General features: G+C 45.7%; 1 protein-coding gene across 6 annotated transcripts in view; it reads left to right on the top strand.

Moving 5' to 3' along the window:
* Positions 1–24,641, top strand: part of DHRS3 (dehydrogenase/reductase 3) — a 136,231-nt gene that overhangs the window by 106,887 nt on the left and 4,703 nt on the right. For 5 of the 6 annotated variants that reach the window (XM_039508834.1, XM_039508835.1, XM_039508832.1 and 2 more), the window contains 2 exons: positions 22,291–22,434; positions 23,689–23,808. In XM_039508834.1, the coding sequence (XP_039364768.1) occupies positions 22,348–22,434; positions 23,689–23,808 (207 nt within the window). In that variant the 5' untranslated portion in view covers positions 22,291–22,347. Of the gene's footprint in view, positions 1–21,691; positions 21,788–22,290; positions 22,435–23,688; positions 23,809–24,641 lie in introns of those variants that run through there. The other variant, XM_039508836.1, reaches the window with a different exon arrangement.

Consider the following 24,641-nt stretch of genomic DNA (forward strand, 5'->3'; position numbering starts at 1 on the left):
GAACATGCTGTTGAGCTGGTGCCTAATTAGTCTGGCACAGCAATTTGCTTTAGGAGAGAAATGCATTCAGGGTGTCAGGTCAAAGGATTGCAACTGAAAAGTCCAGAAGGAATAAAGAGTTTAATATCCTTTTTGGTTGTTGTTTTTGTTCTTTTTCTATGTGGTTTCTGGCAAGCGGAAGATACAAGGACTGTTTTGTGCTGAACCCAAATGGCCTTTGTAGTGCTGCAGGGAAGGAACGGGGGGGATGGGGTGACTTGGAAACACTAATGTAATTGTGGAAGGCAGGGTTGAGGAAAGAGCCTTTTGAAATTCTGAATAAAGCCAAGTGAAGTTTCTTGTGCTCGCCTTCATGGCCCTTGGCAATTCTCTTCCACCCTATCTCTTTGCTCGTCTCTTATCAGAGAATCATAGAATATCAGGGTTGGAAGGGACCTCGGGAGGTCATGTACTCCAACCCCCTGCTCAAAGCAGGACCAATCCCCAACTAAATCATCCCAGCCAGGGTTTTGTCAAGCCTGACCTTAAAAACCTCTAAGGAAGGAGATTCCATCACCTCCCTAGGTAACCCATTCCAGTGCTTCACCACCCTACTAGTGAAATAGTGTTTCCTAATATCCAACCTAAACCTCCCCCACTGCAACTTGAGACCATTACTCCTTGTTCTGTCATCTGCCACCACTAAGAACAGTCTAGGTCCGTTCTCTTTGGAACCGCCTTTCAGGTAGTTGAAAGCAGCTATCAAATCCCCCCTCATTCTTCTCTTCTGCAGACTAAACAATCCCAGTTCCCGCAGCCTCTCCTCATAAGTCATGTGCTCCAGCCCCCTAATCATTTTTGTTGCCCTCCGCTGGACTCTTTCCAATTTTTCCACATCCTTCTTGTAGTGCGGGGCCCAAAACTGGACACAGTACTCCAGATGAGGCCTCACCAATGTCGAATAGAGGGGAATGATCACATCCCTTCATCTGCTGGTAAACAAACAAACTGAACCAAACAACCTGTGAAATGATTGAGAACCAGCAAGTTGTGCACATGGCTGGCCTGTGATATATCACAAATATATTACTGTTCCTGGCGTGGGTGCTGAAACCAGGGGTGCTCATGGTGGGGGCTACAGCATCCCCTGGCTTGAAGCAGTTTCCGTCATATACAGGGTTTGTAGTTTGATTCAATGGCTCTCAGCAGGACCCCCACGATACAAATTGTTCCAGCACCCCTGGTTCCCCACCTTCTCCATCCCTTCTTCCCTCACATTGATTGCTGCACTCACTTGTTGTGACTTGTCCAAAGCTAGCTTGTCAGTACATCAGGGCCCGGCAATGGGATCAACATTTTAAATAACAGGAGCCTAAAGTTAGGCTCTTGAATTGATATTTAGGGATGTAAATAAGGGCCTGGATTTTCAAAATGGCCGCGCACCCCTCAGCTCCTCTTGATCTTTCTTCCTATATGTTTGTACAGCACCTAGCACAGCGGGACTTCAATCCTGAGCAGAGCATTTGGGAGACCCCGTGATACAACTAATAATAATGAACAGTAGTAACCATAGGCCTTAGTAAAGTCTGTGGATAGACTCCGAACACAGTTCCTCAGAGGGTACCTGAAAAGAGAGCATAGTCAAAGACAACACACCAGGATTCAAAAGCAATTTGACACGTTCGTGACCAGAAAATTTAGCCTTTTACAGTATCCCTGTGAGGCAGGACACTGTAGGCTGAAGAAACTGAGGCACAATGTCTGATGAAAGCCACAGAAGAACTCATTTCCATTGCGGCGATGAAAGGAAGAAGAACAAGAAATAGACAAGTGTTTATTCCTAGTCTCTATCTCCGAATTTTGACCCTCGAATGAAAAGTCTGCATCTTCTTAGGTCAGCCCTTTGAAACTGGCTGTTGCTTCCCTTCAGAAGGTTGATCCTGTTTTAGTTTTCTACAATCTAGTGACTAGTATCAAGTCGTCTTTATTGTAAATCTTTCACTTGGATTTCTAGACTGAATTAAACTTACAAGTCTAGTCATTTTGGCTTTGGGTTTGGAGGAAGTGTTTAGGCCGAGGATGCCAAACTGATAGGGGGTAAGTCTTGAAAGCCAAAGAACAGCGACCGCTTCAGAGCTGACTCCCTGGGAGAACAAATGTGGATTTGTACTCACAGGGCTTTATACCTTAGTGCTTGGCTGGAATATAAAGCAGAAGTTATTGGAGGGATGTTCTTAGTCTGGCTCGACCTCTCCTCTTCAAAGCATCGTGTCAACACGTTGAAGATTCGGACAAGTCAGACCCAGGCAGTGCCAGATCCATCGGCTGATAACGCTGACGCCAGCAGAGAAGGGTCAAATCCATGTGGTTTGACCTTTGTCCCAGCAGGGATTAAATTGATTCTAATTAATAGTCTTGAGAAGAGATGGCTACCTTAGCAGAATTTGTAATTAATTTAAATTGCACCTTCACCTAGGTTAGCGATGAATTGCACCTAATTAACTAAGGTGCAGGCAGCCACCCTAACCTTGCTACCTCCTTAATTACAGCTTATTGACTGTATTGCAACCCTGTGCTAACCTGAGCGATTCGTGCTTTTTAACTTGGCCTGAGCAAATGCCTAAGAACTGCACTTGTGGCGAGAAAAAGACATTTGAAAACCGAAATGCTCTGTTACAAACACAAAGCGCTGCTAAGTCAGCTGAGTGGTGCCTCCATAGCTAAAAGCAGAATTTGGTTCACACTCGGTCACCTGTGGCCGTTGTACATTTAAGGAGGGGTTGTGTGTGGAGGGGGTGTTAACATTGCATTGTGCTTTGCGGGGGTATAAACTTACTGCTCAGAAATGGATCTGGACTGTGACAGCCCTGTCAGCAGAAGGCCCCTTTTTAGCAAAGCAGGTGCGGCGTAGGCAGGGTGTGACAAGCTTAAGGCCGCACTGTTTCTGTTTCAACCTTGACCTGGATGAGACCACCTGTGTAGGGACGTGAAGGAGGTAGCTCAGATTCTATAACCCATTCAGTCCATGATATCTCCCTGGCCAACTTGGGGGACCAATTAGCACCATTGTGTCAGTAGCTAATTTTGTTATATGCACATTTTCCCTAATTAGATATTGGACTGAAACCATTAACTTATTTTACACAGTCCACTGAATACCAGCGTCAAATGGTAACAACTTTCAAATCCTAGCAAAATTGCATTTCAGAACTTAGTGGGGTATCCTTCCTCAGCAGTAAAACACAGTATTGCCAACCCCTGCTGTTCAAAAAACATGCATCAGTCCTCGAAACATCACAAGATTTAAAACAAATTAATAAAAAGAGCCCAATTGTGTTAACCTTGGGGTTTCTGAACCTTTGGGGTACACTTGGGTCACATTTCGTTGTTTTCTTCGCAGTCATGAGGGCTAGAAACGTACTTTTAAATGAAAGACAAGATTCTCAGGTAATCATTTGACTCCAGGAGCTGGGGCTTTAAGAAGGACACCAAATCATAGACGGGCAGGGCAGGAAGGGACCTGGAAAAGTCATCACGTCCAGCCCCCTGCACTTGACCAGGACCAAACAAACCTAGACCATCTCTAGGAGGCGTTTGTCCAACGTGTTCTTAAAGATCTTCAATGATGAGGATTCCACAATCTCCCTTGGAAGCCTATTTCAGTGCTTAACTATCCTACAGTAAGTCGACCTAAGCTATGTTGACTCCAGCTACGTTATTCTCGTAGCTGGAATAGTGTAACTTAGATCAACTTACCCCCATTAATGAAGACAAGCCCTTAGACTTCCTGATTTTTGTCCCTATATGTTTGTACTGGTCTTTTGTTTTCTTCCTTAGCAATTTGTCTATATTTCCACTTTTTGTAGATTTTATTTTCTTCTTAGTTTTCAGGTCCTTAAACAGCTCCTGATGCAGCCATATTGGCCTCTTACATATTCATCCTCTCTTTTCTTCTCATCAGGATAGTTTGCAGTTATGCCTTTAATATTGACTCCCGGAGAAACTGTCAGCTCTCCTGAACTCTGTTTTCCCCTAGATTTTTCTTCCAAAGAGACCCTACCTACCAGTTCTCCGAGTCTGCCAATGTCTGCTTTTTTGAAACATTACGCCACAAGATTCAAATCATGAGATTTGGCAACATTGAGCATGACGAGGGTGCACTATTCACGTTTCCCTCCTCTTATAGGGAATGGGCAGTTCTGTCACTAAAGCTCAATAACAAAAAACAGACCGTTAGACCTTTCCAGCTTGAAGAGTAAATTAGTGTTTTTCTTGGATTTGTGATTTTTAACCTCCGTGCTAATAGTAAACAGAGGCACCAACCCCTGTGATTAGAATATTGAGATTTGGCTCTCTTAAACTTGGGGGAGGGGCCGGGAAATGCTGAGATCCAGTTTTAACAACTTGGAACTGCGCTGTCACTAACTTCCCTGCTCCATTTAATGGGGGGAACAAAACTCCAGGTTGTTGCCTGAAGTGAAGAATTCGTGCTTCCAAATGAAAAATGTTGAAAGGAATCCCCTCCACAGCAAGGCAAAGACACATTCACTGCAGCTCACTTGCTATAAATATTTCTTTCCCTAGGCCACAGGAGTACAAGACTAGCTCCTGCCACACTGAAGCGAGAGCATTTCCAAGAACCTTGTGAAACTGGGTCTCCCAGCCTCTCTGAATCAGGTTGCTCAATTTTAGGTTGCAGGATGTGATGTCTGTGCAAAATTGCACAACCCTCTGTTCTTGCCCTTTTATTTTAATCCAAACACATCCACGATTATCCTGTGTTTGCTTGAATGTGTGGTTTATGGGGAGAGGAAGTTTGCCTCCTTAGAAGCAAAGGGGCTGACTATCAAAGGGGCTGTGCAGGATTTATATGTAACAGTTGCAGATTGGTGTTTGACACCTTTGGCTCTGTGTGCGTGTTGGGGGGGGCGGCGCGAATTGGCACCTTGCATCTCATTTACAGCCCAGGGTTCATCAGCAGGTCAGCCAGCTCTTAATGACATCATTACACTTGTTTACCACTCACACAGAGGAAGTGCTGTACTGATGATGGGCTTTGACCACCATCAGCATCATTTTTTTTTTTTGTTCAACCCCAGCAATTTTTTGCAGAACCAGAAGCATAGTAAGGAAGTGTCTTAACACTAAAGGGATTTAAGCCTCTGTTCCTGATTAGGAGTTCAAGGGAAAAACAAGAGTCAGAAAACTCCTAGCATTCGCAATGTAATATTTCAAAAGCAGTACTTCATATTGCCGTTAAAACCCCAGGTGTCAGATCCACATGCCAGCTATGCAGTGTAAATCTAGAGTAACGTCACTGAAGACAACCGGTTTACTCTGGATTTATTCTGGTGTAACAGAGACTTTCTAGGGGTTAAGATCAGAGTAGATGCAGTTAACAAAGTTTAAAATAAGATTTTGTGTTCTTAATTCACAGATTTAGGCCAATTTAGGCTGCTAAATCCATATTTAGGCTCCTAATGGTCTGACTGTCAAAGGTGAGGAGCGTCCAGAATTTCCCACTGAAGTCAATGGGAACAGCTGTTGCTCCGTCCTATTGAAAATCTAATTTTTAAACACCAAGTTCAGTGAGTGAATTGATTGTGTCTGATGTTAATAAGTAAGAGCCAGCCTTTCAAACAGCAATTTAGTACATGCCCATCTCATGCGTGCGCACACCCTCATTCACAGGCAGATATCACCGCTGAAAATCTTTCTGCAAAGGCCTCAACTGCTTAAACTGGTGAAGAGAAATTAATTGTTCTGAGCTTGTTTCACTCCAGTGTAAATCTGAAGTCACGCCAACTTCATTCGCTCTTAATGTAAATGGATGTAGTGGAGAGACAAATCTGGCCATATCTATGGATGTGGCCTACTCCAAGGGATGCAGACAATTAGCTTTAGGTCCAACTTTTTTTTTTCTTTAGTCACCTAAGGTTGTATGGCTTTCCACACTTCTGCAGTAAGCAACTACCCCCACATACTTTTAAGGTGGATCCATCATGGCCAGTGGGAGATCCTGGCAGCGTGACTTCTACGGAGCTGCTCTCTGACAGGGTGTTGTGGGGGGTAACCATACCAGTGGCACAGTCTCGAGTGCCAGTGCTGAGCCTGAGGCCTCCGCACAGATGACCGACCTCCTACTGCTCCCCTGAGATCTGGATTCTGCGTTTATCATGAAGGATTGGTGAATGCGCTTCCACTGCCTGTTCAGCAGGGGGAGGGCAAATCAGCCCTGCCCCTCCCAACAAACAGATCACAACTTAACTCCACTTAATCCTCTCCTGTGTACTTTGCTATGGCAGAGAGCAGTCCAGCCCCATGTAATACTCTGGTTCTACCCCTTTCACCTGTTGAGTTAATTGCAATGGAATAAGTGAGCCCAGAGAATCAAAGGCATCAACATGATTCTGTACAAAACTAAACAGTTAAACATGGTTTGGGGTTTCAGATACCGAGAGATCAGTCCCAAGGCCACAACAACCATTAAGAATCTTCATAATCTTTTGTTAAAGCTACAGAAAAAGAGTTAAAGCTTTTAAAATGTAAAGTATTAAAGCAGGTTTTTATTTTAACAATATCCCTTATTCCCTTTCACTTTAGCTGTCGAGAGATTTTTGCTAGGAAAGCTGCCTGTTCGACAATCTTTACGATGACGATAACTGCCTGTTTTGGGAAAAGGAGAAGTTAGTTGTGTGGTCTGGAGCTGTTGCTAAAGTTTGATTCTGCTTCCTTGAAGACCGAACAAAACAAACTCATAAAAGGGGAGAGAAAAGAACAGCAATGCTGGGAAATGCAGCTTTTGTCTTGGGTGTTGACTTTTACTGCAACCTCACTGCTGGGGAAACAAGGGCAAAGCACCTGGTCTTATGTGACTTGCAAATCATGTACCAGTGTCCGGGCATTGCAGTTAGCTGCCTCGCTGCTGGTGGGTTCACAGCAACATTGCAGAAGAGGCAATCTTGGACAGTTAAGCCAGTCTCTTATTAAACTAAAGGGAATAGGAAAAAGAATGAACAAGGTGGGTTAGGGAGGGAGTGCGAGCTGGAACCCCAGTGTCACATTCCAGGTGCTATTTAGGATTTAGCCAAAGGTGATGGAAGTGGTGATGTCATCCGTTCCCTCTCTCTGGCCTAGTCTGGTCAGGACATTTCTCAAGATCAGAGTTATGGGGGCCTAGCAGTGTCATGGTGGACCCTGGAGTCCCAATAGATGGTGGGGGTGGCAGCCATGATAGTAAAACTCACTCCTTCTAGTCCACCCGTACCCCTGTGGTTTGATCCCCTCCATTGGGGGGGGGGGCATTAAGGACTCCAAAAAGGTGTGATGGGCATAATAGGGCATCAATTAGGCCTACTTTCCAACCCATCCATTTTGGTCCATTAATTTCCACTTGCAATCTCTTGTTCTTTGCCAGTGATGATTTCATCAGGGCCCTTGGATGGTATTGGTAGACCATTTTGTTTGAACTCATCCAGTCTTTCTATCACCATTTATTGCTGTAGATGATATAACATTATGAATGTACTCCCACTTTTCAATAATTGATCTCACGGTTGCGATAGGCCTGCTGGACCACCATTAGTACAACGCACCCCACTAAAGTCAATGGACTAAATTCTGGTCCCAGTTACACTAGTGTGAAATCAGAGCATCTTCCATTGTATCTGGAGTGACACCAGTGCAAATGCAGAGTAAGTGAGAGTTTGGCCCCATGTGGTTGCATAAGGTGTAAATCAGGGCATAATTTGGCCCTACTCTTTAATTCCTCCCCCCCCCCAAAAAAAGCCTACTTTAAAATTACTCACTGTTCCCTCAATAGCCTCATGGGTAAATAGTCTCTTCGAGAAAAGACTCTCTTCCTGTGCGTGTGGACAGTGCCTACACATTGTGAACCCTAGTGGAATGCAAGTAACAATAATGAATAACTGATCGCAGTGTTAGAAATTTGTTCCTCCTAAATTTTTCCCTTCTTGTTTTGTTTCAGGCCATTGCTGCTAGTTATACTTTCCTCTCCTTTGAGACCTGAAAGCTTCTCCTTTTTTTCCCTTGTCATTCCCTCTCAAGTATTTAAAGATGGTTATCATATCCCACCTTGTCTTTCCTCTGAGCTGTATAAATTCCTTTTAGCTCTCCTCATAGGTCAGAGCCTCTAATCTATTTATCGTTTTGTCACCCTTCTTTGGAGTCTTCCATTGTGACGGTGCAATAAAATGCAAAATCCCCTGGATTGCAATGAAGCCAGAAGGCTGCAGCTTGGCAGTACCTGGCAACAATGCTGTGCAAATCCCAGCTCTAGTTCACAGAACAACATTCATAGATCGGCTGTCAAAGTTTAGACACATCCTAGTATCTGAGAATTAATTCATCTGCCTTTTTTACTGTATCACCTGGTTGGCGTACAGTTCTTCTTATAAAACTCTTCCCCGATTTCTCCATATTGTCCACAAAAAAATAAATAGAACACTGATAAAATATCAATAACTTTTTAATTTAAAACAACTTAAAATTAAGAAAATTCTAAATTAAACTGAACATCCTTTTTTGGTCTGTATATTGCAGTCAACATAAATGTTGAGTGGAAAGAATTACAGCTTGAATTAAAGGGTCCAATCCGGGGAGGTTCTGAGCATTTCCTGGGAAGGGCTAAGGCCACGTCTACACTACCCACGTAATCGATCTATTGGGGATCGATTTATCGCGTCTCGTCTAGATGCGATAAATCGATCCCCGAATCGCCGTCCATACTCCACCTCGGCGGGAGGAGTAAGCGGAGTCGACGGGGGAGCCGCGGCAGTCAACTTGCCGCCATGAGGACAGCCAGATAAGTCAAACTAAGATACTTCAACTTCAGCTACGCAAATAGCATAGCTGAAGTTGCGTATCTTAGATTGATCCCGCCCATAATGTAGACCATCCCTCAGTGTCCTCAACTCATCCCTCAAGTGTAACTTCAGTAGATGTTGAGAGCACTTAGCTCCCCTGTAGGATCAAGCCCAAAATCAGTAACAGAGTTGGGTGAATTCTAGGGGAAAATGTTACACAAATGTACATGCAAATTCCTAAACAAATCCCTCCAGTTGTGTTTGTGCTGCCCCCCCTTTTTTGTTCTTTCCACAGACATTGTTTTCTCTGCACCAGTTTTAGCGCTTGCATGTTCAAATGCTCATTCCCTTTCCATTAGCCGTCACACCGGAAACCTGATTTTAAGTGTTACGCTCATCTGGTCAGGTGACTTACGTGACCAGTCATGACTCACCTTTGAATTTCACCTTTCCCTTCACCCTAACAATTGGCGCTCTTACAAAACAAACGGGCAACCTAAACTCTGCCGTTTCTTGCTTTATGAAAATAAATGGTCTAACCCTTAATGTCAGTGTAACTTTTTGTTGTTGTTGTTGCAGTTAATGCATAAGCCTGTTGCACCCATGTTTTAACCTGTGATGCGTTATGCTCTGTGGGATCCTATTACCCTGGGCAGTCACAATCATAATAATAATTAATAATGCTGAATTCAGAAGAAAGTGTGCCAAAGGGCACTGCTCAGTATATTGATGTTGGATCAAATCATTTTCCCAAATCAGACCCAATAACGTTTGATGCTCTTTTAAGCTTTTTGTTCATTGGCTTTTCCCTGATCCCAGTCTACTACAGTAGTGCTTTCTGCACCTGCATCTTTTATCTCCACACAATGTCCTGAGCTCTCTGTGGACATTTTTATATGAATGTGAGTTATGTGGGCTAGTGGTAGGGGTGAAAGTAAGTTAAAGGACTTACTGGTTCGCCGGAGTCCTGGGCAGGGGCAGGGCCTCAGCCGGAAGAGGCGGGGCCTTTAAATCAATATTTAAAGGGCCAGGGGCTCCGGGCAATGTGAGGAGCCCTGGGCCCTTTAAAGCACTGCCCGAACCCCTCTACCAGAGCCCCAGGGTAGCAGCGGCAGGGCTCCAATGGGAATTTAAAGGGCCCGGGGCTCCGGCCGCTGCAGAAAGCCCCGGGGCCTTAAAAGCGCCGCCTGAACCCTGCTGCCACAGCCCCAAGGTAGCAGCAGCAGGGCTCCAGCGGTGACTTAAAGGGCCCGGGGCTCCGGCCGCTGCAGGGAGCCCTGGGCCCTTTAAATCGCCAGCCTGGGGAAGCTGCTCCGGTCTGGCACAGCGTACCAGCTCTTGCCTGCTTACTTTCACCGCTGGCTAGTGGCCTGTCTTGCAGAGTGGATGGAGAGGGCTGCAATATAGCAGTTTGATTATTTTTTTTAACTATTTATGTAGGAATTTTTAACCGGTTTACATGTATTTGCCATGAAAATATCAGAGAAGACAATAATCATTATAACAGTGAGCTGTGGTTGAAAGGAACATTAGACAGTAATGTAATCCTTAGGCATGTCTGTTTACCAGGGTGTTACAAATGTACAGAGTGAGCATCTTTACACGACCCATGATATGTCACTTCAAGTGATTTTATTGAATGGAGTGAAATCTCTGATTGTGCATATTAGACCTGCCAGGTTTGTTAAGCAAATATTAACAGTAAAAAAAATAAATTGGACAGGACACAGCAATTATTTTTCCGAGATGGTGCATTCTATTTCTGTCACTAGACATTTTCAAAGCGGTTCTACAAATAAATACATTTTTTAAAAACGAATCCCCACCCGTGAGCCCCTCCCCTTTGCTTTCGACTAGTTGCAGGCAGAGAATTTTCTGCCTGGATGTTGCTCTGGGTGCTTTAATTTCCCAGAGCAGAGGCAAGTTCTAGCACATTGTGTGGCAGAAACTGACTGTTAAAAAGCTGTCATTTCTCCCTCCCCCATAAATGCCTCCATGAACCTTTGCAGTGTGGCGGTTTGTGGCCACTTGGTGCTTTTGTTGGCAGGGTGCACTCCAGTTGACCCTGTCCCAGCGTTAATAGGATTGTAAAGGCTGACTCCTGCGTGACCTCTTTTGCAAACAACCCACCCTTCCTCTTCCTCCACTGTTCTGTACAACGGAGCTGAGAAGTGTTGCTCCCCATGCAATCTGCAGTTGCGTTTCTGTTACAGACAAAAGCGACTGGAAAACCCCCTGAAGAGAAATCAGCATGGGGCCACCTGTCCTCACACCCCCAATAGGTGAACAAATGCCCTCTGTTCTCACAAAGTGGAGGGAAATGATCTTAAATTCCTGTATGCAGACAGAAAATCAAAGTGTTCTTTCCCATAGAGCGAGGAAGGCCTCCATTGATCCAGCTTTACTGGGAACAGGTGTCTGCTGCATATTACTCCTGGTTTCAGTTGTTTCTCTCCATCCCCTTTCCTTCCCTGTGGGGAAAAGAGGGGTACATTTGAGACCTGGAATGTGGTTTGCATTTAAACGAATAACACAACAATGCCCACCAGTGGTTTTTAACACAGTCCTTTGGCTTTTGGGAGGTCAACATTTACAATAGACAAGCCAGAGATTCACAGTTGGAGGAACAAAACTGAGCAAACCTCATTTATTTAATTTACATGACTGAGAACGACTGGGGCTGATTCTCAGGTTTGGCCAGGCTGCACTGAGCACAGGCCATTTTTGTGGCACTGCCCCCTGATAAGATAGAGCAGCTTCAAAGGTCAGGTTAGCAACCCAAAAATGCTCCGGCCTTTTCTCCCTGGCCATATTGCCTGTTACGGGGGATGGTGGAGAGCCAGTGCACCAACTCCACACCAACCAGGGATTTCCTGCAGCCTGGTTGAATTCCCCAACTGGCCGTGTCCGCTCGGTACCAATGGAGCAGCACAAGGGGTCCTATTACAATAAGATGTGGACCCCATTAGTTGCTATCTGTTAAGTGCTGACAGTGTGTTTGCTGCTTTACAAGGCCAGACACTAAGGCCAGTCCCTGCTATGCAGAGTTTGCCGTCTAAAAGAACCTTTATATTTAAAGTTTTGGGGGCAGGTCCATAGGTGATGTAAATCACCAGCGCTCCCCTGAAGCCAATGGAGCGATGCCAGTTTACTCCAGCTGAGGATCTCACCCCTGGCCTCCAGATAGGAAAGCCTTCTTCGGAGAGGATGGAACCTTCAGATACGTTTGATGTTCATACACCAGCTGGCGGAAAAGAACCTTTGTGATGGAGGAAGGAAAGAAGATGACTTTGGCTGGGCTTGGTGATGGATTTCAACTGTGCTGCAGGAGTGCACCTGGCTGCAGCCAGCGCCTTCGGAGATGGAGAGTGCAGGGAAAAGAAGGTTTTTGTTTTATTTTGTTCTTTCCTGTCTGGAAGGAGAGGAAACTGGGAAAGGGCAAAAGCAAGCAGGGCCGGCTCCAGGCACCAGCCGAGCAAGCTCATGCTTGGGGCAGCAGATTCTAAGGGGCGGCTTCCCTCCAATCCCTTTTTGTTTTTTTGCTTTGCTGCTTTGGCCGCCCTGTAGGGGGCGGCGGCACGGAGGAGGGGAGCACCCTGCTGGGAGCGGGCTGCGCACTCCGTCTGCAGGCGGCGCGGCGGGAGGGGCCGTGTGGCGAGTGCCCCGGCTGAAGGAAGCCCTGGCCGCCCCCTCCTCTCTCCCCCCCCACTCCTTCCCCCTCCCCCTGCTAGCCGGGGCATGCACTCCGCTGCCCAGGGCACGTCTGCAGCACAGGGAGTCCCCCTGCACCCTGGCTCCGGCTGCCCCGCACGGGTATTTTTTTAAATTTTTTTTTGCTTGAGGCAGCAAAAAAGCCAGAGCCGGCCCTGAAAGCAAGGACTTCAGAGAGGAGGAACCTCAGAGTAAAAGTCAGAGTCCTGGAGCAACATTAACTCAGCATTTTCTGAAGATACCATGGACTGCTCTCCTACTCAATTATCCATGAGCTCAATAGCTAAAACTGAACACTAGATTCTGATCTCACAGAGGGCCCAGCTGTGCTCCAACTGACATCAACGGCAAAACGACCATTAACCTCAATGGGAGTGAGAGCAGATCTTTTTCTCCAGTATAAATCCAGCATATCTGAGTGGTTACTCTGCATTTACTCCGTTGTAAATGAAAGCACCTCCTGGTCTTGCAAGTACAGGAGACCTCTCATTTTATGGCAATCCGATGGACGCCTTTCACTGTCTTTATTGACCTTTATTCTTCATAGCTCAGCAAATGTTCCCACCTGACATGGCAACAATGCCTTGCTCTGTAGCAGTCAGGGAAATGGTGCATGGTGGACTAGCATCACTGCTTTGTGTAAAACATTTGTGCTAATTCTGTTTGTTTGCCCCCACGCCAAACAATAAATCTGTATTTTAGCTTTGCAGGTATGGCTCAATTTACCCCTTGTATGTCATAAAGCATTAGGGGCTGTGATTATCAAAGGAACCTAAACGCTAAGGCACCCACATTCTGTTGAAATTCAATAGGAGTTTAACACCTTAGTCTCCTTTGAAATACCCAGCCGTAAGCATTGCACCCTTATATAACGCCAAACCCGTGTTTCATTTCTTATATTGTCTCTTCCATAACTCTGTCTCTAACGCTTGTTTTTCTTCCTCAATTTAGCCTTCCACTCAAGACTTTGGACCTGACTCTGCTCACTCTGACCAGTGTAAATCCAGAACTCCACTGATGTCCGTTGAGTTAGCCCAGTGTCCAAATATGTCTGTGAGAGCAGAGTCAGGCCCTCCTCATTTCTCTTCACAGAGGTGTTCCCGTAGAATGTAGCAGACCTCTCTGTGATATTTAAATTCAACAACACTTAGGCTCTCCCGGGCTTTAACATGACCGACGTCGCATGTTCTAACATACGACTTCCCTGGGCTTGGCTGAAGCGAGTCTGTTAGGTCGAGCTAGCTAATGTGATCCAACGTCAGACCTTTAAATCCTCGTCTAGAAAAGCCTGTGTGTGAAATGGCTAACTCAGGGCTACCCTCTTACCCCTCTCGGTCCCCCTATACCCATATTTGTCCCTTTCCACCCCACCCCCTGCACTTTTGATTGCTTTCCAATATAGGAACTGGCAGAAGTTTGCCATTGCTCTGCTTTGTTTGCTCACAGTCATAAGTGTATAGTGGGGTTGCTGAGAGCCATTAAACCAAACTGTAAACCCTGTAAATGATGGAAACCACTTCGAACCAGGGGTGCTACCGCACCCCCAGCACCCCTAGCTCCAGCACCTATGCTTACAGTTCATACAGATTTCCCCCAGGGGCTGGGTTGAGTATTTTGGTCTACTCCAGGCATCAAAAGGTTCTTTTTTCTTTTTTAAAGCAAAGGCTGAGTTTTCACACTGAACAGCCACACCTCCCACTCTGCCTGTAATCAGGTCTTTAGCATACCTCTCCTGTGAAGTACTCCTGAACTAACTTGTCTGCATTTACCCCGAGGGCAAGGGAGTGGAAGGGGTGAGAGAGAAAATCCGTACAACATCAAAACCAAAATACGTTAATGTTTTTCAGGCTGTGGGGGCCTACAAGCACCCTGAGTCCAGGATGCCAGAAACTCTCCCAGGATATAGGATATACTGAAATGTGTGTCTTTGGGAGGCTAAATCTAAGGTGTGAGTGCCAGGGCTCTGCAGATCTGGGATAAAGCTGAAATACTTCTCTGGATTATCTGCACTTTGTCCTTCCTAAAACCAGGCAGCAGCTCTCAGGACTGGGAACACAAAGGCTCTCTGTTTAAACATGAGTAACAGCCTGGGCAATTGGAAATGCCAGCTCAAACAGAGCGACTTTTGTTTCTGTGACAGAGGAAGGAGGTTGAGAGGGGCCAAAATGTGTTATCCTACCCCGCCCCCACCCCCCTAATAGCTCAAGAAATCTGTGGCTAGGAGATGCTGTGGTTTCTTTTGATTTGTGAGGATAGCAGTAGTGAGATCAAGGTGGGAAGGGCTCTGATATCTTTATATAAACACCTTTATCCCAGAGTGTCTTCAAAGTGATCTACAAACAAGATTGTTTCATCCATCCTGAAATGCTACCCGCTTTCGGGATGGAACTCTGCGTCTGTTAACCATTGCAGAGAATTGCGTTGCTCTGATCTAGTAAAACACGCCCTGACTAATATAGAGTGAGGAGCATGGAGTGGGAGACGTTCTCTCTCAAAACTATTTAAGCTATCGACTCTTTTCCTGCCCTAAATATTAGGGCCAAATTCATCACCGATGACATAGTAAAAGAGTGACCGTTCTCTAGTGGTGTCCCAGTTTATGCCAGCAATGCATCTGAGCTGTAGATTAAATAGCTTTGTCAATGCTCTCCTATGACTGTAAAAACCCCTGTAATCGATCTTTAAAGGTCGGGGGTTATAGATCATCTCCCCTGCAGAAATTTTTCTTTCTTATGCTGTCTCTCTACTTCTTTTTAAAATACACCTTTTTCAGGCTCTCTTCTTCACTCCTGTAAAATCTCATGCTATTCTTGCTCTGCTTTCGGCGATGTGATATCTCCCTGGAGGACACCTGAAAGCTGTGAATAAGCCATAGGACACCTTTATGACAACACTGGCCAAAGGGTCCTCCCCACTCCCGATAGACCAAATATAGCTCACGTTGTTCTGCAGTGTGTTACAGCAATCTCCAGCCGCCTTTCTCTTTGATACAGAGACGTAATCACAACCTGCTTGGAGCAGGTCATGCTGGGGCCTCCATGGGTCTCCAATCTGTGTTCAGGACGGTGGCAGCTGATAATCTGCACCAGTTTATACAAATCCCTCATGCTATGGAAACCAACAGCATAACTCCCACTGACTTGTTTGATGGGGGAAGGTTAGGATTGAAGCCTGGAGGGGGCGGGGGCGTTAAGCTCCTGGCAAATAGCCAGCACAGGCCTCTATGGGACATTCTTGCCTTAGAATAATGGCATCCCCGGGGCATGTCTTGTTAGCACCCTAAAGGTCAGAGTTAGAGATTCCTGAGTCCGATGCTGTCTGCTGAGCCTGCCGCTCTGGCTAGAATGATTCCCCTAAGGCCAGATAAGGAGCTTGGTGATTTGCCAGAGAGGGGAAGATAAAGTGATAGGGCTTGTTTTGCAAACCAAACCTGAGAATCAATCCTGGGGAAATGTGCAGTGATCTGAGAGGTCGCAGCCATTAGCTACTTTTAAAGTTCCTGTGCCCTCATAAATCTCCCAATATTTCATGTGTCCGCTAGCAGGAAGAATCTCTCCACCACCACCAGCTGGTAGCCTAAGCGATTGCTTTCACATTCCACCTGCCTCCCTGACTGCCAACCACTGGGGTCACCCAGAGGTAACCACAGGGCAGGAAGCCTCTGTGAGCAGCCCTGCCACAGCGGGGATTAACCGCCTCACTGGGCTGCTGCCCTCAACAATTTTCTGGTCAGTAACTTTTTGAAAGGAGAGCGTGTCTTGTGCCGTAGGGAGGGGGTGGGAGTGGGTGGGGAGAGAAGACATGGTGGCTGGATTCTTTCCAGGGTGGGAAACCATCTGTCCAATAACTTCTTCATGACAGAGATTAAATTTTCCTTCCCATCCCTCCCCTCTCCACCTCCAAACCCATGAATGGATGGCTATGCAGCATCCTGACATGCCATGTAATAAGGAACAGTGTCTCTCTGTCTCCTTCACCACTGCGTCTCTCTTTCTAAGGCAGGAATTCCTGGCACCATGAGGATTCCTCTCTCTAGCTTTTAGCTGCCAACTTAGTAACCAGTTTGGGACAAAAGGCTTACATTTTAATCCTGGTACCCAAACTGGAGTCCCAGATCCCAAAACCTCAGAACTTTGGAGCATTCAAAGTCCAAAGCCCCCCTCTGCATTTTGCGAATGCCTCCTATCTTTAAAATGGGCCGTTCCCTGAACTCCAGATCCAGACACCTTTCAAGTTTAGGGTGTTAAAAAGCTACATACATGCTCTTTGCAATAAGATAAAGCTGACTGAGCTCTCTTAAGACTGACTTTAAGCATAAGGTACGATGACAGTTGCTTAGAGTGCCACATCTGAAGAAGTGTCAGAGTAGTGCAGAGAGCACCACGTTTGCTCATCTACAGCCCAGCAAGAGCCAACATCTGCAAAACACGGGCAGGGATTCTGACACTGAACAGTGAGAGCCCAGGAAAGGGCTTATTTGGAAGCAGTTGGGGCACCCAAGCCACCTGTGACTCTCAATCCCTCTGTGGCTAGTCGTGATATGATCTGATGCAACCTCACCAGGGCGGTCAACAGAAAACGTCAAGCTGCAAATGCGTTACGGTGGCTTGAATTCAGATGAGTCCGGCTCCTATGAGCAGGGTGCTGCAAACACTCCTTGGGAAGGGACAATGGAGAAGCCACCAGGAAAAAGACAATAATGGGACCGAAACTATCACACCATAGGAGAGGAGGAAAAAGAAGTAATGACATCTACTGGCCAGGCATCTACGGGCCACAACCCCCCGTGGCGATGGAGTTCAGGACCAATGGATGGTACTCAGGTTGCAACAGCAGTTGAAAGTCTGCTGGTGCTTTGGATCGGGAACAGGTTTCTGTCCCTTCTCAGCCCCTGTCCAAAACCCTGTCAGGATTTGAGCTCTAAAGAGGCAGAGACGCAGGACAAATAGGGATGCGCCAACTGCTGGCCAAACGTCAGACAGAGACTGAAAGCCTCACACGTGAGCCCGGTCTTGTGAGCGTATTCAGCCTGGTTTCTAGACCAGAGACGTTTTGGCTAGACACAGAAGCGAAGCGTTTTGAGTTTTGCCCATCACTAAAACCAGCAAAAATGGCAGTAGGAAGGTTGGCCTTGTAGCCATTACTTTTCTCCTGCACAAAGGCTAACGCACTCTGAGTCTGGGCAGTGCCATGGACTGGGAAAACTAAAGGAAGAGGAGCTGGAGCTGTGGCAGGGGTACCGCGCCCACCCAGTACCTCCAGAACAGCCCACATTTGGATGGAGTCATCTTGCAAGACTCGCCACAAGCTACTTAAGGTCCCAAAATAGCCATGATTGGCTTACAAAATGTTACCATCTCCCACACATGCACCATAATGCGATGGCACGCTCGTCCCCTGCTCGTACCGTTCTTCGCAATGTATTTCCTGACATCATTATGCGTAAGTTTGTCCCCATTTGACTCATGCAGATGGCAATGCTGACAAGCAGAATGGAAATGGAGAGAGAAATCTGTTTCCTGTTATCTAGCCGTCGTGTGATAGCCCAGACAGCTGGGGAGGATAGGTCATTGTCTTGCCTTGTCTGGTTCCCCCTGTCCGGCTCACGCTCTCTCTCTCCGCCTCTTCAGTGCATTGATTTACTGTACTTTTTCACCAGTTGCATCGATGGGCATGAACCTGGCAGTCCCCTTGCAAACAACAGGCGAACCTCCCCATGACTGTAAATGCATAATTCCATAGATTTTTGCCTGATGCCTTCATAAGCAGCCACCAGTGTTGTTTTTTGTTTCCCTCTTCATACATAAATGAGGGAGGCCCAGAGAATTTTATATTATCCCTTTTCGATTTCATCACTCCCTCTGTGATCACACTGTTCCTCCTCCTCCACCCTTTTAAAAATACATCTTCCACAGTAACTTAAAATCTTGTGACATTTCACACATTCTGACTTTCTCGTCGAGTCTACAGAGCAGACATTGGAAGTGACGCCCAGTGAAGCTATGAATACAAGATGGCACTGAACACAGGCTAACTTCAGTTTTGCAAGCTTGGTGGAGGTGGTAGGGATTATTGGGATAGGGTGAAGCATAGAGACCTGCAAGCACAAGGTGGCTTTTAAGCAGGGGGCTGCTGGGCTGGCTAGGAGAGCATTCTACACTCTGCCATTTAGTTGTTCAGACTTCTGGCCGTAGTGGATATTTTCTTGAAGGATTTTAAAGTTGGAGACCTATTTCTCCTTGCCCACGACCTCCTCTGCGAGCCAAGGTTTCCAGCAAAATGACTCTGGCCCAATGTCGCCGGCTCTAAAAGCTCTTTGCCTCCTATCCCCCGTGCATAGTACTGAAGTTCTGCTTCTTTTCTTTCCTCCCGAGTCTTGTCCTGAGACAACCCCAATGAAACGTGAGTGTCTGCCCGCTTAGCTTTATCGTTGCATAGCACAGCAAGACCATACGTAGTATGGTTCTTCTCAGAGCAGCTTCGAAATAGGGTTAACTAGAGAGATTTGCATTTGTGTATCTTCTGGTTATGCCTTTGGAACGAATGGGTGTGAAAGAGAGAGACAGGCAGACTCGTGCTTGAACTGCCTTCGAACCAGCTCTTTGTTTGATTGTGAAGCCAAATGGAGCACAGTCAACAAAGCTCCAGGAGAGACAATGGTCTCTTCAGAAGCTCCTTTACATCGCTAGATGTATATGCATTTCTGGGTTTGTGTCTAAATAGAGATACATAAAGACTCCAGTGGTTTAAAGAACAGCATTCCTTTTCAATTTAACCCATTAAGGAAGTTGGCTGGAACCCAGGTACACTCAATTTTTATCCATGTTCAACTGCACTTCAGGTGTCCTTTGTGCTGCCGGAGCAGTGTAAATAAGAACCAAGCCCTGTGCTGATAACGAAGTGGCTCATCTTGTCCAGCAGAGGAAACTTTCCTCAAAAGCTTTATTGTGGTCAGGTCCAGTTGACTTTGGGAGTTGCATTAGGGGCAGTTATGTAATTCGGTCTCTGGACCTTTTTGTCTTTCAGCACCTGGTTACCCAAAAGTCAAAGATTGAGAAAATCCTAAAGATGACATGCACTACTTCTTTAACCCTTTTTTTTTAAAAAAAGCCAATATAGCAATCAGTTCACACTAATCATCACAGTGAGTTCAGTGGCTGAAAGCTTGAGTCACACAGTCACGTAAGGTCTGTATTTCAGAAGATTTTTCTACCAGCATTAGCAAATTGCTCAGAAATGACACCATCATTAAGGCTAAAAGCCGTTCCTGTTATGAGCCCAATTTTCCAATCTCCTATGCAGAATAACCCGCTTAGGAGGAGCTTTTGGCCCTGAGAATTTCTTCTCTCTTCTATGGTTTAAGCCTGGTTATGTCGAGTCGTTTTAGCTCTGTTGATCCCTTAATCCTGAATAATAATTTGAATTAAGAATGTTCTCTTCTGTGGGGATTTCTGTGTGGTGAAAACTGTGCACTTGTGAGCATAAGCAACCTACAGATTTTCTCTTTTTTCCTGCTTTGCCTACTGGCTTATGGGGAGGTCGGTGCCATTAAAGTCTGTAGGGATACACGCTGTCCTGTAATTTCATTTTGGTAAAATAACAAGTTTCTGATGGCTTGCGGTGATATGGACAGAGTGTCCCTTGGGTAGGGCGAATCAGGGCGACTGCTCTGGGCCCCTCGAGCTGGTGCCATTGGTCCCAGAAGACATAGGTGCGGGAACTAGGGGTGCACGGGATGCTGCAGCACCTCCGGGGTCCGGGCTGCCAGCCCATCATGCCCAGGGTCCCGGCTGCCGCCCCGTGCCATCCCACACCCGGCTCGGCCACCCGCGTTTTGGTGCAGCAAGTCCCCTGCCCCCTCTGCCGTGGCGCTATGGCAAACAGTAGCCCCGCGGTGGGCGCCGGCAGCTGCCAGCAGCAACAGGCAGTTTAGCACCAGGCTGGATTCATCCCACCGGCCTAGCCACCGATGCAGAGCAGGGCCCCCAAGCCGACGGGGGCTGATTTGTCCCGGGCCCTGCACCCTCCTAGGGACGGTCCTGGAAATGGAGGCTGAGAAGTTTTTTTTGTATCTGTTAGAGAGCAGAGGAGGTGGATTGGTTCATGGGCAAGAGTCTTAGAATTTGGGGAAGTAGAAATACTTCATAAGAGCTTTACAGAAAGGAGAAATGTATGGTGTGTTTCAGGGGGAAAAATCTTCCTGTCAGTTAAATCTGTTAGACCATGGACTTAATGCTTCATGGGAAGTGGTGAAAGCCTCATTGTTCACTCAAGACGTTTTAAAACTAGACTGTGTGAGTCACAAGAAAACATGCTGCAGAGTACATTCTAGCTGGAAGAAGATGAACCTCGAGGACCTTTCCTTCTCTAACTTCTATGGGGCCACTGAAATGTAGAACATGGTGGCTCCACTTATGGCTTCATTATATCCCAATTCTGTGCTGGACAATCTGAATTTCTTGTTCAGGTGGCCATTAGGAATTGTTCTAATTCTTGTTACAAGAAGCTTTCTCCCCTGAGTGTTACTCTCAGCTTGTTAAATAAATGCTGAATGAGAGCTTGCATGTATTCATTGCAAAACAAACAAAGGTAACAATTGCGGTTTCTGACTTCAAATGTCCTTGTCGATGTGTGTTTAGAGTTCCCACAGCCCCACTGCAGACGCTGACCCATTATTCTGAGCATATGTCATAGGTGCTGCAATGTCAGCAAGTCTGAGATAAAGTTGGTTTAGGAATCTTAGGGCTTAAGGCTGTGGCCTTACTTAGACAGAAAGCCGACTGAACTCACTAAATGGTGAATGTCCTTGCTTTTGTGGGTTTAACCGAAAACCACAACATTGTTTTATAATGAGCTTCTTGCTTAATTTCCTCCTCTTTAGTATCGTTTTGGCCTCTCCTCCTCCATTCTCTTGAGTTGGGAATTCACCTAGAATAGTGGTTTTCAGACTTTTTAGGCTGGATACCTCTTTCCAAATAATGTAGTCTACTGCGTACCCCCATCTGTGATAGAGTCATAATATACCCATGATTAGATTGCCAAGTCTTACTAAATAAAATGCATTGTCCGCCATTTCAGAATTTTTCTCGTGTATCCCCTGACGAGAGCCCACATACCCCAGTTTGAAAACCACTGCCCTGGCACAATAGCTTATAATGTCAGCATTCTAAACTGTTACTTTCCATGGGTTGACTAAACTGTATTTTACCTTTCTAGGGAGCAGAAGCTCCAACGAAGTGTAGTAGTCAATGTGTGACAAGCAATAATATGCAGTATGTACATATAGGGTCAATGTCTTTAGGGTTAAACCTAACCCACTTCCCTGAGTTCCACCCCATGTCTGCATGACAAAATTGGGATTCGATCAGAGAAACTTGTGTTTGTTTTGATGGTTTTTTGTTTTAATTGCCCATGTGCCTGGCTTGTTTAAGGATCGCCACTGGCCAGTCATTCGGCCCAGAGCTCAGATTTTCAGTGTCTGCTGTTACACAGGTTGCAAATAAAAAGCCTTCACCTGGACGCTGTGCATCAGTCACCATCACAATGGAGTCACTTCACTCTGGCCACCACCACCACCGTAGTTTCCTAGACCCATGTGCTACATAAATATTTTCGTTTAAAAATCAGCGTGGCCCTAAATGAAACAGTGTGACAGAACTGGCACTGCAAATGCAATTAATGATCCATGTCGAATTGTTCAAGTTAGAAACAGATTTTAATTACGGGAGATTCAAAACAGGAACAATTTTACTTGAGCAAATGTTTCTTGCTGCAGATCATCCTGTGGGGTCGAACCGAGAAGTATCTTAAAGAAACCACAGAGGAGATTAGGATGATGGGAACGGAGTGCCATTACTTCATTTGCGATGTGGGAAATCGAGAGGAAGTCTATCAGCAAGCCAAAGCTGTCCGGGAAAAGGTTGGTCGGTGTGGTGGGTCCGGTGATGGGCAGAGCTTAGAAAATCCCCTAACCAGTGGCAAGTAGGAAACATTCTCTGGCAACTTAGGAAGAAGGGAAGCTACACATTCTTGCCTCTGGCTATGCCCTGTTTGTTTCTTGCGTTTATGGTAGGGACTAAAGGGTCTGATTCTCCAATGCCATGCAACCTTGCTTTGACATTTATATCTGGGCAAAGAAGTTATGGAGTGCTACCAAATGAGAATTCTCTACCCACTCACATCGGGAGTCCATTGGACACCAATTTTGTACAGAGGAAATATTTGCACAAAGCATAAAGACAGCAGAGAATCAGTCCTGGTAGGTTTTATGCTGGATCCTGACACTGTATCAAGAAGCTGAGTATGGAAGGAGCAGAAATAAATAGCTGTGAAAGAGCAAATATCCCATCACAGAGCCAGCCTGTCTTCTGCTGAAATATCTAGGTCAGTGGTTCTCAAACTTTAGCATTGGTGACCCCTTTCACACAGCAAGCCTCTGAGTGCGACCCCCTTTATCAATTAAAGAAACCTTTTTTACATTTAACACTATTATAAATGCTGGAGGTGAAGAGGGGTTTGGATTGGAGGCTGACAGCTTGCGACCCCCCCCCCATGTAATAACCTTGCAACCCCTGGAGGGGTCATGACCCCCAGTTTGAGAACCCCTGATCTAGGTGATATTATAGGACTGAGACTGAATTATAAAATGCAAGTTATAATAATATATAAGAGAATCCTAAGAATAGCCCAACAAAGAATCCTAAGAATAGCCCAACAAAGGCAATTGGCTGTTGATTTTCAGGGATTTTCAGGGAACTGTTGATTTTCAGGGAGCTTCTTTTAACTAGTCCTTCTCATGCTTCTGGCCATCTTTCCAGCTGCCTTTCTCCTTTTGAGTATCTCTTTGTAGGGATAACGTTTTACACCACTTTGTCTTTGTTTCAAAACTGTAGAATTTCATTAGTAGCCAAACACCATGCTAGGAAACTGCCTAAAAAGAAGAACCATGGAGAACTCATTTGTGCAAATGTTAAGTACCTGTGCTTCAGCTACTTTAAGCTACCTGGGGGTACATTGCAGTAACCAGAGAGATGACAAAGCCTCTTACGGCAGGAACTCAGAAGAGGCTATGGATTCACACTTAAGTAGAAGGACCAAAGTGACTGCTGTATTTGTGAAAAGAGATGTTCACCATAACCAATCAGCTCCCCCACACACCTTTTTCTTTTTGCAGGTGGGTGATATCACCATCCTAGTGAACAATGCTGCTGTCGTTCATGGTAAGAGCTTGATGGACAGCGATGACGATGCTCTACTCAAATCACAACACATAAATACCCTGGGACAGTTCTGGGTAAGATAAGCTCCTGTATCCAGCGTATTCAGACTTGGAAATGAGAGTGACAAATTACAGCCAGTAAACACTTGGCTGCTGCTAGACTTTTCCAAACAATGCTTGGTAAGATCAGCCTGACATGAAAACGAGCCAGGAAAAACAATGTGAAAGGCAAAGGCCAGAGGAGAGAAGGCTGAGGGAAAAATTGAGTTTGACAGATTCCCTCAAATTGATTTCAGTTACTTCTGCTAAAATATCATATTAAAGGCTTCCAGTAATTATAAAGCCTCTGATGCTCTTTTAAACTCACCCTGCGACTTACAAGAAAAACTCTGATTTCCTTTGAGAAATCCCAGGGGCACAAAGGAGAGTTTCTCTGTTTGATGCACATCTGGAACATTAGAGAAACATGACCAGATGCATGGCTGCATTGTTCATGGAAGAGAGCTTGCATTAAACTCGTTCAGTTTCTAATTAGATCAGTTAAAAAATAATATATTTGTGGTGTTCCTCTCCATGTTGAAGTCTTTATCCTAAATAATGTGCATCTGAGCAGACCAGGGCATGATCTTCATTGCCTTTTATTTTGCGCACGGCTTAGTATTGTGATAGCGCAGATTTGGTTTTGTTCACATGAAATCAGGTTAACTGAGGCTTTTTGGAACCCCTCACAGGGCAGTGAGGCTCCCTTCAATATGAAGCTGGGTATGAATCATGAAGTTTGAATGGAATTACTCCACATACCCCTGCACAACTGAAATCACAATTGGGCCCTGCATCACTAGGCTTGTTTTATTAGTGGCTACCATTTCTGTTGTGTCTCTGCTTAATGAAGTTTTCTCTCTCTCTCT

The sequence above is a fragment of the Mauremys reevesii genome, linkage group 21 (assembly GCF_016161935.1).
Source record: "Mauremys reevesii isolate NIE-2019 linkage group 21, ASM1616193v1, whole genome shotgun sequence".
Classification (NCBI taxonomy): Eukaryota; Metazoa; Chordata; order Testudines; family Geoemydidae; genus Mauremys; species Mauremys reevesii.